The sequence below is a fragment of the Dipodomys spectabilis genome, unplaced genomic scaffold (assembly GCF_019054845.1).
Source record: "Dipodomys spectabilis isolate Male_0828 unplaced genomic scaffold, ASM1905484v1 ptg000141l, whole genome shotgun sequence".
Lineage (NCBI taxonomy): Eukaryota > Metazoa > Chordata > Mammalia > Rodentia > Heteromyidae > Dipodomys > Dipodomys spectabilis.
This window is the reverse complement of record NW_024870818.1, coordinates 3,728,743-3,745,555: the sequence shown is the minus strand read 5'-3', so window position 1 is coordinate 3,745,555 and position 16,813 is coordinate 3,728,743. Positions and strand designations below refer to the sequence as shown.

The following is a 16,813-nucleotide window of genomic DNA, read 5'->3' as shown; positions in this document are numbered from 1 at the left end:
TACTTCCAATCAGGCTTCTACCTGAGCCACTGCTTGCAACTGCTTTTGTTCCAGTCACCAGTGACCAGCACAATACTCCTGCCTATGGTCAATCACTAACTCTGTGTGAAAAGTGCATGACAGGCAAATTTAGTGAGAACTGTTATGACTGAAATTGTTCTTGCCTAAATGCAAAATCAAATTATAAATTCTATCATGCAATAGAATAGGATTTCCAGACTTGAAGGCACTAAGCACATTGAAGTATGGAAGAGAGGTGGCTAGATTGAAAGAATTCATAATGAATTTGAGGGAAGTTTTAAGTCTAGATTGCAGAAGTTTGAAGACCTCATTGTCTTCTAACTTTATATGTGTTGTTGGAAAATCTGATGTGATTCTCATTCTCAAGCCTTTGTATTCATTTTGATTTGCTTTTTTTCCCTTTTACTCTAAATGTTTTATTGATCTTTCTCTCTTTCTCTCTAGCTCTCTCTCTCTCTCTCTCTCTCTCTCTCTCTCTCTCTCTCTCTCTCTCTCTCTCTCTCTTTGGTCGGTTGTGGGGCTTGAACTCTGGGCCTGGGCACTGGCCCTGAGCTCTTCAGCTCAAGGCAAGTGTTCTACCACTTGGGCCACACCACCACTTCCAGTTTCCTGGTGGTTAACTGGAGATAAGAGTCTCATGGACTCTCCAGCCTATGCTGGCTTTGATCCACGATCCTCAGATTTCAGCCTACTGAGTAGCTAGGATTATAGGTGTGAGCCACTGGCACCCAGATGGATGATCTTCCATTATCACTGGCTTTCTAAAACTTGTAAGACATGCCTTTTCTAAAATTTCCCAAATATAACTAGTTGTCTTTTTTTTAAGTCATTGGGTCCTTTCAAACTGGAAATAAACATCTTCAAGTTCAAAGAAATTTTGTCCTGTTATTTCCATACTATTTTCTTTTTCTTTCTGCCTCTCTCTCTGTGTTCTTAGTAAAATACTAAACTTTTTGATCTGATATTCTACTTTACTTCAGTCACCTATAGGTCCTTATTAGAGCCTTTTGATATTCTGTTACACATCAGAGGGATGCTTCAACTCTTTAAATACTTCTATAAGTTTTTTTCTATTGTGCTACCATACTCTTTCAAAGTGGTTGGTAATACTTTTTGTTGTTGTTTTGCACAACAACTTAGGGCCTGCACATACTAGATTCTGAATGTGCAACAGTTCTTTTCCTTTTTCCTGATAATTGTGTGTGTGTGTGTGTGTGTGTGTGTGTGTGTGTGTGTGTGTGTTTTACTACGTAATCTACTGTTTGAACCATGTCTCTGGTTATTTTTTTTTTTTTTGTCCAGTCCAGCCTGGACCATTATCTGTTCGGATAATCTTAAAAACTTTTTGTTTTAGTTGGCTTTGAACTAGTTGGCTTTGTAGCTAAAGAAAACCACAAGGGCTGGGTGGTAGAGTGCTTGCCTTCCAAGCATAAGGCCCTGGGTTCGATTCCTCAGCACCACATAAGCAGAAAAAGCTGCAAGTGGCTCTGTGGCTCCAGTGATAGAGTGCTAGCCTTGAGCTGAAGAGCTGAGGGACAGCGCCCAGGCTCAGATTCAGGGCCCATGACCTACAAGAAAAAAAGAAAAGAAAAAGAAAGAAAGAAAAAAAAAAACTATTTTTTGAAAGTACTTAGTACTAGAGTACTAAGCTGTGACATGCTGGCAAAATTTCAATGGTCCCAAAGGGACCATTTATTTATTGTAATAGTAAAATCAGCTCAAATCTTCAGCAATTGTCTTAAAATAGGTCACAAAAGGCCATCAAATGGAGAAATCTTCTCAGGCGACTTTTCTTGCCTTAATTATCTTAAACAGATGACATAAAGACAATCAATCTTTGGTGACATGTTCCCCTTATAACCAGGATGTGCTCTTTCCTTTTACTTGCCCAAATTATGTCTTTCCTTCCAAGTGCAACTTCAATCCACAATAATCCTAGAACTTTAAATGTATTTAGATACTGTATCAAGAAATCGTAACATTTAGTCTCAATTATTCTTTAACATTTACTTTTATTATTTTTTTTTATCATTGTTGTTTTTAAGTAGGGTCTTGGACTATAGTCCAGGCTTGCCTTTAACACTCAATACTCCTACCTCAGTCTCAGGAATGCTGGGGTACAGGAATGTACCACCATACCTGGCTCTACATGAAATTCTTTAAAGGTACAAACTCTATCTAATATTTTCAAAAGTCTCTTAATATAAAGGTAAGCTTATCGTTTAATATCAGTAAAGGCCTATTGACAGCTTTTCAATAACAACCCATCTGGCTTAAGCCTTTTTTTCAGATCCTCTGACTTCTTTTTTTTTTTTTTTTTTGGTCCGGTCGTGGGGCCTGAACTCTGGGCCTGGGCACTGTCCCTCAGCTCTTCAGCTCAAGGCTAGCACTCTACCACTTGAGCCACAGCACCACTTCCGGCTTTTTTTCTTTTTGCTTATGTGGTACTGGGGAATCGAACCCAGGCCTCATGCATGCAAGGCAAGCGCTCTACCACTGAGCCACTTTCCCAGCCCTGAGACCCTCTGATTTCTTTAGAGAAAAAAAATCTTCTCTACAGTTCTTCATTTTTCTTTCTGCTTCTTTTGCTGGCTCAATTTCCTGTCATGCCCACTGGTTCTTAGTTCTCTTAAGATGCTCATCTTCCCTCAAGAATGTAACCAAATGGATGGGTTTAGAATCATCTCTTCGGCTGCCTCCTCCCAGATTTTCAACTCCAATATTGCACTCTAATTCCATATTTCCAATGTTATTATTTGATAACCTTTGATTACGTCACATGTAACAGGGGCAAACTCAAGTTTTTAACCTATCATTCTAAATTTCTCTACTGGCATTCAAACCTCTCTGCATCTTGGTCTCATTTTACATTTCCAAAGAAATGTACTACCTCTGATTCTCAGATTTTTTTCCTTTCTTCCCATTGCCCATAATCCCTCCATAAGTCTGATCTGGCACTGATGGAAAGGTATTTATTTGTACTGTTACAGGAAAATATATCAATCGCTTATTTGAAGTTCTTGTTAAGGGAGCTCCTATATGAACCATTTATTCACAAGTTAATGAAATTATTTTCTGGAAGGCCATTCCTTCCAACTTAACCAAATTTTATACATCCTTTTAAGTGCAAGCAAAATTATAACTTCTCTACAAATAACTTGCTATTTCACATTGATGCTTAGGTATTCTCTAGCATCTACTATCTTTTTATTTGGTGCTTAGTGTCTTTATGGCCTTGTATATGTATTTTCATTGATGAGGTTTTGCTGAGGACTAGCCCACATCTCTTCCTTAGCAACTCCCACATGCCTCCTACCATTATAGGCAAGCAATCAACACTGCAATGGGTTTTATAAAAATAACATGCTATTAACAATCCTAGAAATAATACCACAATTTCTCTATTTTATGAGGAAAACAAACCATCACACAGTTTGATAAAAAGGTAAGATCAGGCTCTACAATTAAAGAAGTTGTGATCAAGTGAGTTTCATAAGGTCACAATTTATCAGAGATAGACATGGAAAATAGTTCTTATTTTTTATATAGTCTGTCAGACACTGGAATTTACAATGTAACTATCCTTTCTGGGCATTTTAAGATTGTAGCTGGAAACACAGAATTATGATTGGCAGAAATCAGAGTACAGCTAATTATTATATATTTTATAGTTATGTAGTACAATATGTTTGTATGAGTCAATTTAATCTAAAATCAGTATGTGTCAAATTTTATCTATGCTTAATAAAATATCATCTTAAATTAACCTGAAAATAAGAATGTGACTTAAGATAGAATGCTTTATGGAATCTGAAGTTTCTACCACACCACAGTAATAAACAATTTAATGTTTCAATGTTAAAGCTATTTTTTCTTATGAAAAGTTTACAAAATGGCTTATGAAACTCAAAGTAGAAACTATTGAACAATTTCTGCTAATTGAAAGATCTTAGATAAAAAACAGGAGAAACAATAACCAAATTAAAATTAGCTGAGATGTTCAACAACCAATGAATTGATAAAGAAAATATGTGTGTATATTTTGCTCAGCTATAATTAAATGAAATTATGTCAGTTGTGAGAAAATTGAAGGATCTGAATATCATCATGTTGAGTGATATAAACCAAATTCACAAAGGTAAATATCTCATATTCTTACTGACTTGTGGAATATATACCTAAGATGATGATGATGATCACAAAGACAACAACAATAAGGGCATTGAGATATGAATGTAAAAGGGGAAAAAAAATCTAGGATAGGATCAGCGCAGAAAGAAGGGATAAGGGGATCCTGAGAAGCAAAGAATATCAAAGGACATAAAATATAGCTATATGAGTATGTGTGTCTATCATATGTATATATAAATATAATGCACATATAAAAGACACATATACACACAGATATACTATATATATCATAAAACTCATTAAACATTGTTTGCAAAAAAGGGGAAAACGGAGGGGAGAAATGGAAGATGGCAGATGGGGTGAATCTGTTCTAAGTACACTACTGTATATATGAAAATTTCACAATAAACCTCCATGATATTACAAATATATGTCAACTCAAAAATAAAATTTAAAACAATGAGAAATATGTTTTAAAAGTGGCAAAAGTAAAACTCTAAAGTATATCTCACATTTCAATGTATCTCAAACTAGTAATTGGCACAGTCTGAAAAATCAATCTTAAAAAAAAAATTTTAGCCCGGTGCTGGTGGCTCATTCCTATAATCCTAGCTGCTCAGGGGGCTGAGATATAAAGATTGCGGTTCAAAGCCAGCCCAGGCAGGAAAAGCCATGATTCCCTTATCTCCAATAAACCACTAGAAAACCAGAAGTGGCGTTGTGGCTCAAGCAGTACAGGGCTCGCCTTGAGTTGAAGAGCACAGGGACAGCGCCCAAGCCCAGAGTTCAAGCCCCACAAAAAAAAAAAAAAAGACAATTTTATCTAAAACTTTATACATAGAGTAAGACTTGACTTGTAAACTGTTCTGAATTTACAAGTGGAAAATTGTTTTTTAGATAGTACAATTTATAGGTTACTGGACCAGCACCATTAGCTAAGCTTTGGTAATGACAATAGATAAATTCTCCTTATTCAACAAAGGGAAAGATCCAAGCTCAGCTTGCATCTGCGAAAAGCTTTTATAATGCTGTAGTTTCTTCATTCATGTGTAAGCAATTGGGCCTTTAAGGATCCCTTAAAGAGGAGAAGACAACCAAGACAATAAATTCCCTACATTCCAAATTTATCATTTATTTAGAATAAAAAATTACATTAGAGGAAGAGTAGATTAATTCAAAGAGAGTCTAAATGTTGTTAGCACCAGGATACCCAGAAACTTCATTTCTTTTCTCAGAGTTATAAAACACATGGTTATCTGCTGCCATGTGAGACCTTGTATGTGTAGAAACCACTAACAGAATTTGAGCACATCTCATTAGGACTTCTTCACTGCATGGTGCTGAAAATTGGACCCTTAAAGAGAATGGGCAGGGCGGAGGGCAGGGGGGTGTTTACTTATTTTACAACTTGAGTACAATTTAACAGAATTTAATAAAAAATTTTATAACAGATCCTTTCCTTAAACTAAAACTGTACCTTGAGCATCATTTATTTTTAACTTACTGTAATACAAAGATCTTTGGGAATGTGACTTACATACATTTTTCAGAAGACCTAGTTAAAGTCGAATCTAGAAACTGAAGTGGATGGATAATGTTAGGAGGTCTCACAAAGATTTAAGGATGTTAGGAGGCCCTAAAGATGAAAGGATTAACAGAAGTGAGATTACCTTATTAAAATGTGTTACATATAAAGTTTGCTGGAAAAGCAGAGCATTGTGGCACATACCTGTAAACCCACTCAGGAGGTTGAGGAAGGATGATAGCAAGTTCAAGACCAGCTTGGGCTGTATACAGAGACCCTATCTCAAAAAACTAAAATGTGCTCAAAATAAAAGATCTATTTTAGGAATATTTTATCTATCACAGAAATACAGCACAAAATAATACATATCATAAGATAAATCCTATTGTAAATAGTAAAAGGAAACTCACCAGTATAGCAGATTAAGTAATCAGTACTATCAGATTGTTGTTAATTATAAAAGTAATTATGTATATGCTCAATCATAAAAATCTCCTTTCTCAGTTGAACTAACTCCTTAGCAAGGACATCCTTCTATAACACTCATCAAACCTAAAACTAACAAAAAACTTGCTATTAAAAGTCACTGAGGTCTATGTGAAAAGATTGTCTTATTGGGATGCTCCACTACATATTTTAAGATGTCTGGCATGTTCTAACTTATACTGTGTGAGGGTAGGGGTGGAGGCCATGAGACATATCTCTTACTATCAGTGGCAGGCTTGCCTCAAGCCAAACAATTTTGGTCTTGTTGTTTAGGTGAGTAATGGCTACAAGTTTGAGTTGTACAGTTGGAAACTTTCTGGACCATATTTTGTATTCAAGCTTTAAAGTTTTATTAAAATATTTCAATGTAAACAACTTGCGATATGAAAACAAAACCATCCTTTTGAAGAGTATCCTAAAGTAAACTCAAGAAGTATTTTGGTTCTAAAAATATTCACTCTACTTTTAAGCAGTCTCTGGAAAGCAAAAGTTCCAAACCACTTGGGGAGGCAGTTACCTCCAATCGGTGAAGGTTCTAGTTTAGCTAAAATAATAAGGAAGTACTAGAATCACTACAATAGCCTACATCAAAATGGTATTTAATATAGTATTTTTAATCACTATAAACTTGGTGTTTGGCAACTGATATATAGAAGCATAGACTTCATCTGCAAATGAGAATACTTACACATAAATCACAGTGAAAACATATAAATTTAAATTAAAAGAGAATATGTGATTCTATCAATTACAATTATTAGTAGTAACGATGCAATTTAGATTTATGGATGACTATCAATTATTCCTCTTTTTCAACTTTAAGAACTTTTAATAACTATATTGGTGAGTAAAGAAAGTAAATTACAGAGCAACTGTTACATACAAATTACTAAACGTATTGAATTTAATGAAAGTATTTTACTTGCCAGTTGATAACATAGTCATTGTTATCAGCTGTTTTGTTTTAAAGTAATTGTTGAACAATCTTACTAAATATTAAAATATATAGTTTTATGCTTACAAGACAAAAGAAATTGAGCCAAATTATTTTCTAGTAACCCTATACAAAAATTCCCAAATGCATGTATGTTATTTTCTTATATCTGTACCTTATTACCACCATAGTAAATATGGACTAGCAATTATTTTTTTTATTATCAAGACCAAGTAAAATTTTTCTAGGTAAATGACATTTTTTTCAGATTTACCAGCAAAGCTAATGTGGCTATTATCTTTCTGTGTGCACTAATTGTTATGTCCTGATTAAGTGCTAAATTGAGGCCCATTGAGTATGTAGATCACCTTGTATTATATATATAAATATATATGCTCAATCATAAAAATTTCCTTTCTCAGTTGAATTTACTCATTAGCAAGGACATCCTTCTATAACATTCATCAAATATAACACTAACAAAAAAAAAAACTTGCTATTAAAAGGCACTGAGGTCTATATGAAAAGATTGTCTACTGGGATGCTCTACTACATATTTTAAGATGCCCGGCATGTTTCAACTTACACTGTGTATAATTATAGGTATAGATTCCAGTAGAATTTTCTCAATAGAAAGAGTCTGTGTCTGCACTGTCCAGTATGATAACACTCAGCTACTGAGCACTTAAAATGTGGGTATTCAGACTGAAGAACCAAAATTTTAATTTTATTTAATTATTCAAATGTCCAAATAAGGCTAGAGGTGACTATATTAAACAGTGCAGCTTAGGAAGTTCAAAAACTAAGATCAGCCTCTTACACTTACTTGTTGATTTTTCATAAATATGCTATTATAAATGTTTATAAGAATGAATAAAAATATTTTGTCCTTTTGTATAATGTTCATTCAAAATATTATATAATGTTCATTCAAAATATTATTAAATCTATGCCAATAAACATCAAATATAACATTCAGACAAATTCAAGTGAAAACATTATCTGAAAAGATTTTTATTAGAGTTATATATAGTATGTCAGTATGCACTGAGTAATGAGGTAGTCCAGTGATGTGCATCTATCTGCCTAATGTTTATTCTAGAATGACTAGAATTCAAACTATGAAATATCTAACCCTAAAAAGTTTTTGTCCATTATCTATCATAACACAAGAATACCAATTACCACATAGTTTTCAGCCCCATTGGTTAAACACTGCAAAAGCTTGTCAAACCATTTTACCTGACAGACATATTTGTTCTTCCATTTGCTCAGCACACACTGACTGTTTTGCATCAGTTCCTGAAGGACAACAGAGAAAGAGAGTGCAGTTGGCTACACACATTGTCATTATCAGTTAAAGTGCTTCTGATAGCAAGAAAAAAAAAAAAAAGATCAGCATGCCACACAAAGATGCAACTGTTTAAGAACTTCTCACTGGACAAAAGCAAAGCTATCATCACCATGAGAGTTGATCCTTTACGAAAATTAAAGCCGTTGAAAGATGTTTTAAAACAGATTTGTTTGTTGCCATTTTTGAAACTTTTTGTAAGATACCTCCAATTCTTTGAGTGAGTCTCGAAGTTTTTCTGGGCGTCTATTTTTGAGCGTCCAAGGATAATCTCGTGCTGGCAAATAAAACATGTACTACAGTTAGTTAAACATGATTTAAAAAAGGAAACTCTGCTTAGCAGTGCCTTAGGAAGATTAAAATAAAATACATCCACAATTGAGAGGAAGTGGGCTTCATTTCTATCATCAAATGACAACGTTTTAAAAGGCTTTGTCATAGGAACAGGATTTTTACCACAAAACATCATCTCCTTGATGATCTGTTATGATGATAACCAGCATGCCCCAGAGAATCCCTGGGAAAATTTGCTGGGTATGTCAATCTAGCAGTACCTACTAGTAGTGACCCACTCTTTAGCATCAAAGTAACTTTTTCTTGTAAATAACGAAGTATTTAATCCAAACAAATTTCAAATTCTGCAAGTGGACTATAGAGACCTGAAAATCCTCATGAATAAATGTAGTGAGGAAAAAAAATACAAAAATGATACACAGGATACGAATTTAAGTGTGATCAAGATACCATATACTAAAACTACAGAAAAAAAAGCATTCAAATGTTAACATATTAGGTATTAAAATTCCTTTAATTTTTTTAAGTAACTATTTTTGTGAGTGCTAGTCCTGGGGTTTGGGTGCTGTCCCTGAGCTTTTAGCTCAAGGATAGTGCTCTACCACTTGAGCCACAGCTCAACTTCCAGTTTGGTGGCTAACTGAAAATAAGAGTCTCATGGACTTTCCTGCCTGAGCTAATTCAAACCATGATCCTCAGATCTCAGCCTCCTGAGTAGCTAGAAGACACCAGTGCCTGACTTAAATAACCTTTTAAAAATGTATCTGATGACTAAGTGATATTCCTTTGTTTCAAATAAAGATTTTTTATTTAATAGAATCCCAATGCTAGCCTAAGATAAACTAAAACTAGTTTTGTTCTTAAAAATTAATAAAATTGGGCTGGCTGTTTAACTCAGTAGTAGAGCACCTGCCCAGTACTCATGAGACCCTGGGTTCCATCTCTAGCACCACACACACACACACACACACACACACACACGAAATGTTAAATTCATAGCATCTATTTTATCAGAAAAAAATAGTCATTTTCAGATCTTCGTACTGGTAATTCTAAATGAGAGTTGTGTGTGAGTACAGATATGTTATGTGTGCATATACATATAATACATACAGTATACATAGATCTTTAAATTGGAAAGTAGACTTGCTATATATCTCATTTCAGCAAACTAATTTGGCTCTATAAACATAATTTGGATGTGCAGAACATATGTACAAATTTTAAAATCTGTGTTGCACTGAATACTGACTATCTTCACCCAAGTGCTGATCCTACACAGTTCTACAGATGAGGAACTAAGACACAGAAGGAAAAGACCGACTTCAGATTTCTTAGTCACTAAGAGTTGAAATATAAATAAAACATTCTTAAATCATTTCAAAAAAATCTACACTGCAGTTACTAATACAGTAGTCTGAAAATTGTCAGTTCAACCATTTAAAATAAATAAAAATAAAATCTTAAATATTTAAATCATGAAAAATATCACATGGTAGCCACATTATAAATAATATATTACATATGTAAATATGTTTATTTATATTTATATACATATTGGAGGCTAGCAAAGACTAGTAAATAAAATGCTCACATTCATCTATAATCTTATTTTCTTAAAATGAATAAAACGTTAATAATTTAGGCAAAGTATGAATAATTAAATGCTATCACTGGAATTTAAGTGTGGTACATTTTAAATATATTAAATAATACAAATATAATTCAGTAAGAAAATGTATATTGACATAGGAATATTGTTTTATCAAAATTGGACAGAGTAGAGATTTTAATTTTCTAAATTAGAATTAACAAATGTAATTTTTACTCATAGTTCATGTACATAAGCAATAATATGTAATTATAAGAAATTTGGAAAGAATAACACTTCTAATTTTTGCAGAAAGAAAAACATTTTAAAATACTGAACTTTCTAATTTTATAATAATTTTAAGAAATAAAAAATAATCTTACATTCTGCAAACCTCTGCTTTTCTTCTAAGTTACCAAGCTCTGTTGATGACATTGTGGCGGAGGAAATTGGAAAAGAAGAAAGAAGCGCAGTTTATTTTTATTATAATAACTTTTATTTTAATACGTACATACAGGGTTATCATACACAGTCTTGAAACTAATAAATGTTGCTAAACCTTTAAAAGGACAGTTGAGAAAAATGCCCCAGTGTGGATGTTTTCATGTTTTAGAGATATTTCCTAAATTTGCAGTGAAAAGGCTTATGTAGCACAACAGGTGGGCCAATATCCTGAGCTTCCAATCTCATCAGATAGGAAAGGGAACTGCAACCGAGCCCAGAAGAGAAGCTGCTGCAGTCTGTCATCAGAGCCATGAAGTCAGCCTATTAACCACCACGCTAAGCACACAAGATGCTCACACAGCCCCACTTCAACAGAGCCCAGAACAGGAAGTAACTCTAGCTAGGGAGACCTTTTGGCCCATCATAAAACTTCTGGGATTAACAGGATTAATCAGATAAAGAAAATTGATCATTCACTCAGAAATGCCTATTTCAGATATCAGGTGAGGATCCGGGAGGCCAGTATCAGTGGGACCCATGCATTAACAATGCCCTCTACTGGGACACCAATAAATAAATGCGAATAGACTGTCCCTTTATCAGCCTGATCAGCAGTAAAATGAAAATTTTCATGTTCTTCACAGCACTGTCTCAATATTGCTTTATTTTATATAGATCAGATGACAGCAGATATCAACCTAGCATTTTTCTGAAGAACTGAAGTGACCTTCTTAGAATTTATCTAAAGTCCATAAAAATAGAGTTTTTAATTGTCAATTTTCAATGGTCAGTTTAGGATATTTAGTTTCTAAAACTAGTTGAATAGAATTGTACTTTACCTGCTGTATCTTTCTTGTCATAATACTGGTAGATGCCGATGTCTCTATCTATAGAAAGGAAAAAACAACATTAAATTATGGTAAAAAGTTCTGGAGAATAAGAAGCCAAACCATACTATATTGGAGGGAAGGGTGGGGAGGGGAGCAAAAACAGCTCTCCTTATGTTACTAGAAATAAAATAGCTCAAAAGCATCTGGACATGGGTTCATCTATTCTAGGGATATGCAGAAACTGGAAAGTTTATCAATCTAATGAGAAAAAGTTAGAATGGCATGAGGAAATACACAGAACTATAATGGCATGAGGAAAAGATTAGTAAAAAAAAAAAAAAAAAAAACTAAAATCAAGGAAGACCAAGTTTTCTCTTTCACACTTCCTCTGATATTTTTCACAGGGCGCTACCAAAAGGAACTGCCACTAAGCAATGCCAAATGAAATCAGTGGATGGAAGAAAATGCCCTAGCTGTTGGATTCCGAGCTGTGGCTTGCTTTTCTCCAATTTAGCTCGAAAGTCTAGTTTCCATCCTACAGCATTTGGGAGGAAATCTGCAGGAAAGAAAGACAGGATTACAGAGAGGTATGGATAAATTATTATCTGAAACTTGTTTAGATTCAAAGAGCTTCCAAACCCATTCAAATTCAGAGGTTCCACTGGACTAGGTAAGAGGCAAAGCAAGGCTTCCCAGATGTTGAGATTGATCTGACCAAGGGATCTGTTCTTGCAATTTAAACATAGGAGAACAGAATAATTTTGTTCATTTTCACCAAATCTATGAATAATGAAATATTTCTTTCATTGAAGTAACATTTGTTTTCTTCCATGCAAAAATTAATTCTCAGTTACTAACATAAGGAGGATGCAACTGTTTCTTAAAAAGTGGTAGCAGTACAGGCTGCCCCCTAGTGACTGACTGCTCTAAACTTTGTGAAACTCAATGACAAAACCAGAAGAAACAAAAAAGTATTACTGCTATAATTAGCTCTTCAAATATAGTTTTCTAGAATATGCTATCTTTTACTTATCATACCATTAATGTGATTTTGAAGAGAGTGGTTATATACCAGGACTGACTGGGAGAAGTGGTAAGTAGGGCTTCTTGAGTAATGACATTATTTTATTCCTTGGCCTGGGGAGTGATTTTACAGGTGTGTTCACTTTTTGATAATTCATAACATAATCTTATGATCTATATGCTTTTAGAAAATATGTTGTACTTCACTTTTAAAAATTGTTTAAAGACTAAGACTCACAGGCACTATTATATGTCAATATAATATCCTCCATTAAAGTATTCATCCTATAATTATATAATTATTCCCTATATCTGAACATTTGCTACAATCCTAAAATAAACACATGAAGATCATATAGGACTCTGAATTTCTGTGCATAAATCCGACTACTGTACCTAGCCCAGATTGGGACTGAACCTAAGCAGGACAAGAAGGCATCCATGTAAGGAGACTGTCTTACAAGAGGTACAAGGGCTGGATAAGAAAGGCAACTGAGCAGAATCAGCCTGGCATGTGTGCTAGGATCCTTGTAGGTACAAAGAGCATTTACATGGAGCAATGGCTTGGTGTGGGTTGGAGCTGAACAATATGAATAAAACACTAACAAATGAAAAATGTCTAACTTGGTATATCAAAACCCACATAGAAGGCCAAAGAGATAGGAGACTGATTACAAAGGATGATTAATAAATTAAAGCTATGGAAAAAAAACTGATTTCTAACTGTCTGATAAGAAAAATACAAATACAAAAAGGGAGAAAATTTTAACAAACCCTGTGACAATAAATTGAAAATATTTATGGGTTCTGAACCAGATTACTTCTCTAAAAAAGAAAAAAAAAAAGACACGTAATCATGTCAATGTAACATGGTTAATTTCCTGATGTCAATGGCTAGACATTAATGATTCAGGACAGTATTCCTTTGAAGGAAGGATTTGGAGATATCAAATCTGCAACTTCAATGGTTCAAGAAACAAATAATTCTCTGTACTGATAACATTTTTGTGAGTTCGGAATTATTTCAGAATTTCAAAATATATTCAAAAATACTGAATTGTCAAGTCATTTAATGAGAACATAGAAAGAGGGTTACTGTCTTGTCTAGATGTCAGGAATAGCTTCCAGAAGTGAGTACTAGAGAAGCTGTAAGATTTTACACAATTCACAGACAAGAATGTTCCCCACAGAGAGAAAGGGTAGAGCTTGATGGAATTGAAGATCTTTACTACTCCACAAGGCCACTCTGCACAAATGGGGCAATCTTTTCTCAGCACTACGCTCAGCCTCAGAATACAGGAAGCAGCGACCAAGGCAGCGACCAAGGACTTTAGATAGATGGAAAGACTAGGAAGGAGCATAAGCAGGGCAAGAAAAGGAAGACTAGGTAAAAGATAGAATGGATGAGATTTCTAGCTACTTGTTAGGCAGCTGCTCTGCCATTGAGCTGTATACTCCCAGCCCTCTCACTGCTTATGCAGATGTTCATGACCCTTTGTTGTTGCCCTCAGGCCACATTACTGCCTTCTGTATTGTTGTTTTCTAGACTTAAACACAAGTTTGTTGTTAGTGTAATTCTCCTATGCTGGCAAATGACATTCAGATCGTTGAGTTCTGTTCTTCCTTCCTTTACATCTACCAGAAATCAAATTGCAGTTGGCCATTTCCTATACGCTAAAGTCCTTATTGGTTTATGCCTTCTTTATATTAATTCAATTACCCTAATTTTAGAAGAATTTTGGGGAAGAAATAAATGTGTGTTAAATCCTTATGTAGCTGAAAATTCTATCTTTAGTATTTAAAGGAAAATAAACAGTTTAAATATGACACTCATCTGTAGCTATATATTCAATATTAAGAAACAATATAAGGCAAACCATTTTCTTAGTAATGATGTGAAATATACGTACAGAGGAAAAAACTGTGAATGTTCAGGATGCAGCTTAGTGCTGTGTTGCAGATACTTGATTTATTTTTCCCATAACAATTCCCAGCTTCCACTAAAGACATGTCACCTTTCAACAAATCTAAAATTTTCACTATATCATTTAAACACATTAACTTTTGCCTTGTTTGGAAGAAAGGCACCATTTGCAGACAGATTTTCACAAAATTAAGGATAGGGAAACACTCAGCAGACCTCACAATTTAAATAAACATAACTGATGATGACCAACTGAGAACTTCTCTGCAACCAAGTGATGTGTCATGTCTGTGGGAATTTAACATTTGGGATTTTATTTTTTAATTTCTTTTTTTTCATTTATATTTTTCTTCTTAGTGGCACTTGATCAAAGCCACATGTAATAAAGTCTTAAATAAGGCAAACTCACTATAAATAGACATACTCAAAATTTAAGTTGTTTTGGGTAGTTAAATAAGAAAAGATTGCTGAGAATGTTTTCTAATAAAATTTATTTATCCTATGATATTAATATTGTTAAAATACATTTATATTACTTCTCCTCTGCAAAATGTGAAACTCAAAGTAAACAAAAATAACTATATATTACCTATTTAAATTTTTATTTTAACATCAAGCAGAAATGCATATAAGTGCCTATAAATATTTAACTAAATTAGACAGCAGTTATGAGCAATCCAAAGGAAAAAATTAAGCATGTGCAGTCTTTATAGGATGCAAATATTAAGCCAATAAAATTTATTTTTAAAATAGAAAAACTCATCAAATGTCAATGGCTCACACCTATAATCCTAGATACTGAGAGTGCTGAAATCTGAGGATCATGGTTCAAAGCCAGCCTGAGCAGGAAAGCCCATGAGACTTTAATTTCCAGTTAACCAGCAAAATGCTGGACGTGAAGCTGGGCTGAAGTGTGCTAAAAAGTTCAAAGACAGAGTCCAGGCCCTGAGTTCAAACTCTAGGACTGGCAGAAAGGAAAGAAAAGAAAAGATGTACCCACAAAATTCAAGCAGTAAGTAAGTTAATAAAAGCAATCAAAATGAATAATTTTCTTTTACAATGTCAAGATTTTATTTTATTCTAGCTTGTAAGAAGGCAGTTCCAGAGAGAGATACTTGTGAAAGGTGGAGTGAGGATATGAGAAAACCTGGTGTACCAATGCATCAATGAGAACATAGGTAAAACTTATCTAAATCAATTTCTTCATATCACTGGGAACTTACTAAAGATTTCCAACAATTACAGAATTACTAAAAATAATAACAATGTAGAATCTCTATAGGAACTGGAAAGTATATACTTACTTAAAATTTTTATTAGCATAAAATCATTGCACAAGGGGACTTCCTAATATTAACATGCATATAATGTACTGTGATCAGATTCACCCATATCTGTTGCTCTTTCTAAACCTCTTTTAAACAGTTTTTTTAGTCAGTTTTATTGTGTTATTTTCATACATATATAGAATGTCTTTCTATACTACTCATTCTCTATCATTCTCTCCTTTCTCCCTCCTGCAACCAGCTGGATCCTCTTTCTCAGTGTCTCTTTCAATAATATTGACATATTATTATTTTTAGGTCTAGAATCTGCATAGGGGAAAAAAACGTTTAATATTTGTCCTTGTGAGCTCACCTCACTTGCCATGAGAGTCTCAGTTCCATCCATTAAAAGGAATTATTTTCTCCTGACCAACTTTTCACTGAGGATTGAAAAAATGAATGCAACTCCAGACAGGGAGTGAAAGATAAATGTTGCTAGTACATATCTATAATGGTGTAAAACTGAAAAACTAACAAACACTGAAATTGATCCGGAACTCATTTACCTCCAATGTGTAAGGTATTCCTCAAAGACCAGAGGTGCATTTCAGTCAAGTAGAAAGACATCTGATAGCAGAAGGAATCTCTGTCCTGTTTAAAGGTAATTAAAAGAAGTATCAATTAATTACCTTGAATTGCCAACAAAACCAAGATCCCTTAGTGTTTATAAGAGAATAAGTAATTGCTACTATTGAGATTAGAGATATGGGTCATAAGAATAAACACACTTAGATGTATTTGGTTAACCATACAAAAATAAACTCTAAGAAAAGGAAAAGTACATTTCTTTCCCTAGATTTAGTTAGTCATCACATTGAAAAATCTAGTAAGAAGAATTATATATATTTGGGTCTTCGATAACATATGTTTAGTTAAGGCTCTAGATTATATTTAGAATTTTTTCATACTTAAGCATTTTTAAGTTAAAATTTTG

General features: G+C 33.9%; 1 protein-coding gene across 3 annotated transcripts in view; it reads right to left on the bottom strand.

Annotated features, from left to right (window-relative positions):
* The window catches only part of LOC122117516 (WD repeat containing planar cell polarity effector), a 254,959-nt gene that overhangs the window by 184,292 nt on the left and 53,854 nt on the right, over positions 1-16,813 (bottom strand). For all 3 annotated transcript variants that reach the window (XM_042691281.1, XM_042691282.1, XM_042691283.1), the window contains exons 2-6: positions 16,386-16,470; positions 11,617-11,664; positions 10,717-10,755; positions 8,655-8,725; positions 8,340-8,399 (exon numbers count right to left, since the gene is read on the bottom strand). In XM_042691281.1, coding sequence (XP_042547215.1) covers positions 8,340-8,399; positions 8,655-8,725; positions 10,717-10,755; positions 11,617-11,664; positions 16,386-16,446 — 279 coding nt within the window. In that variant the 5' untranslated portion in view covers positions 16,447-16,470. The remainder of the gene's footprint in view (positions 1-8,339; positions 8,400-8,654; positions 8,726-10,716; positions 10,756-11,616; positions 11,665-16,385; positions 16,471-16,813) is intronic.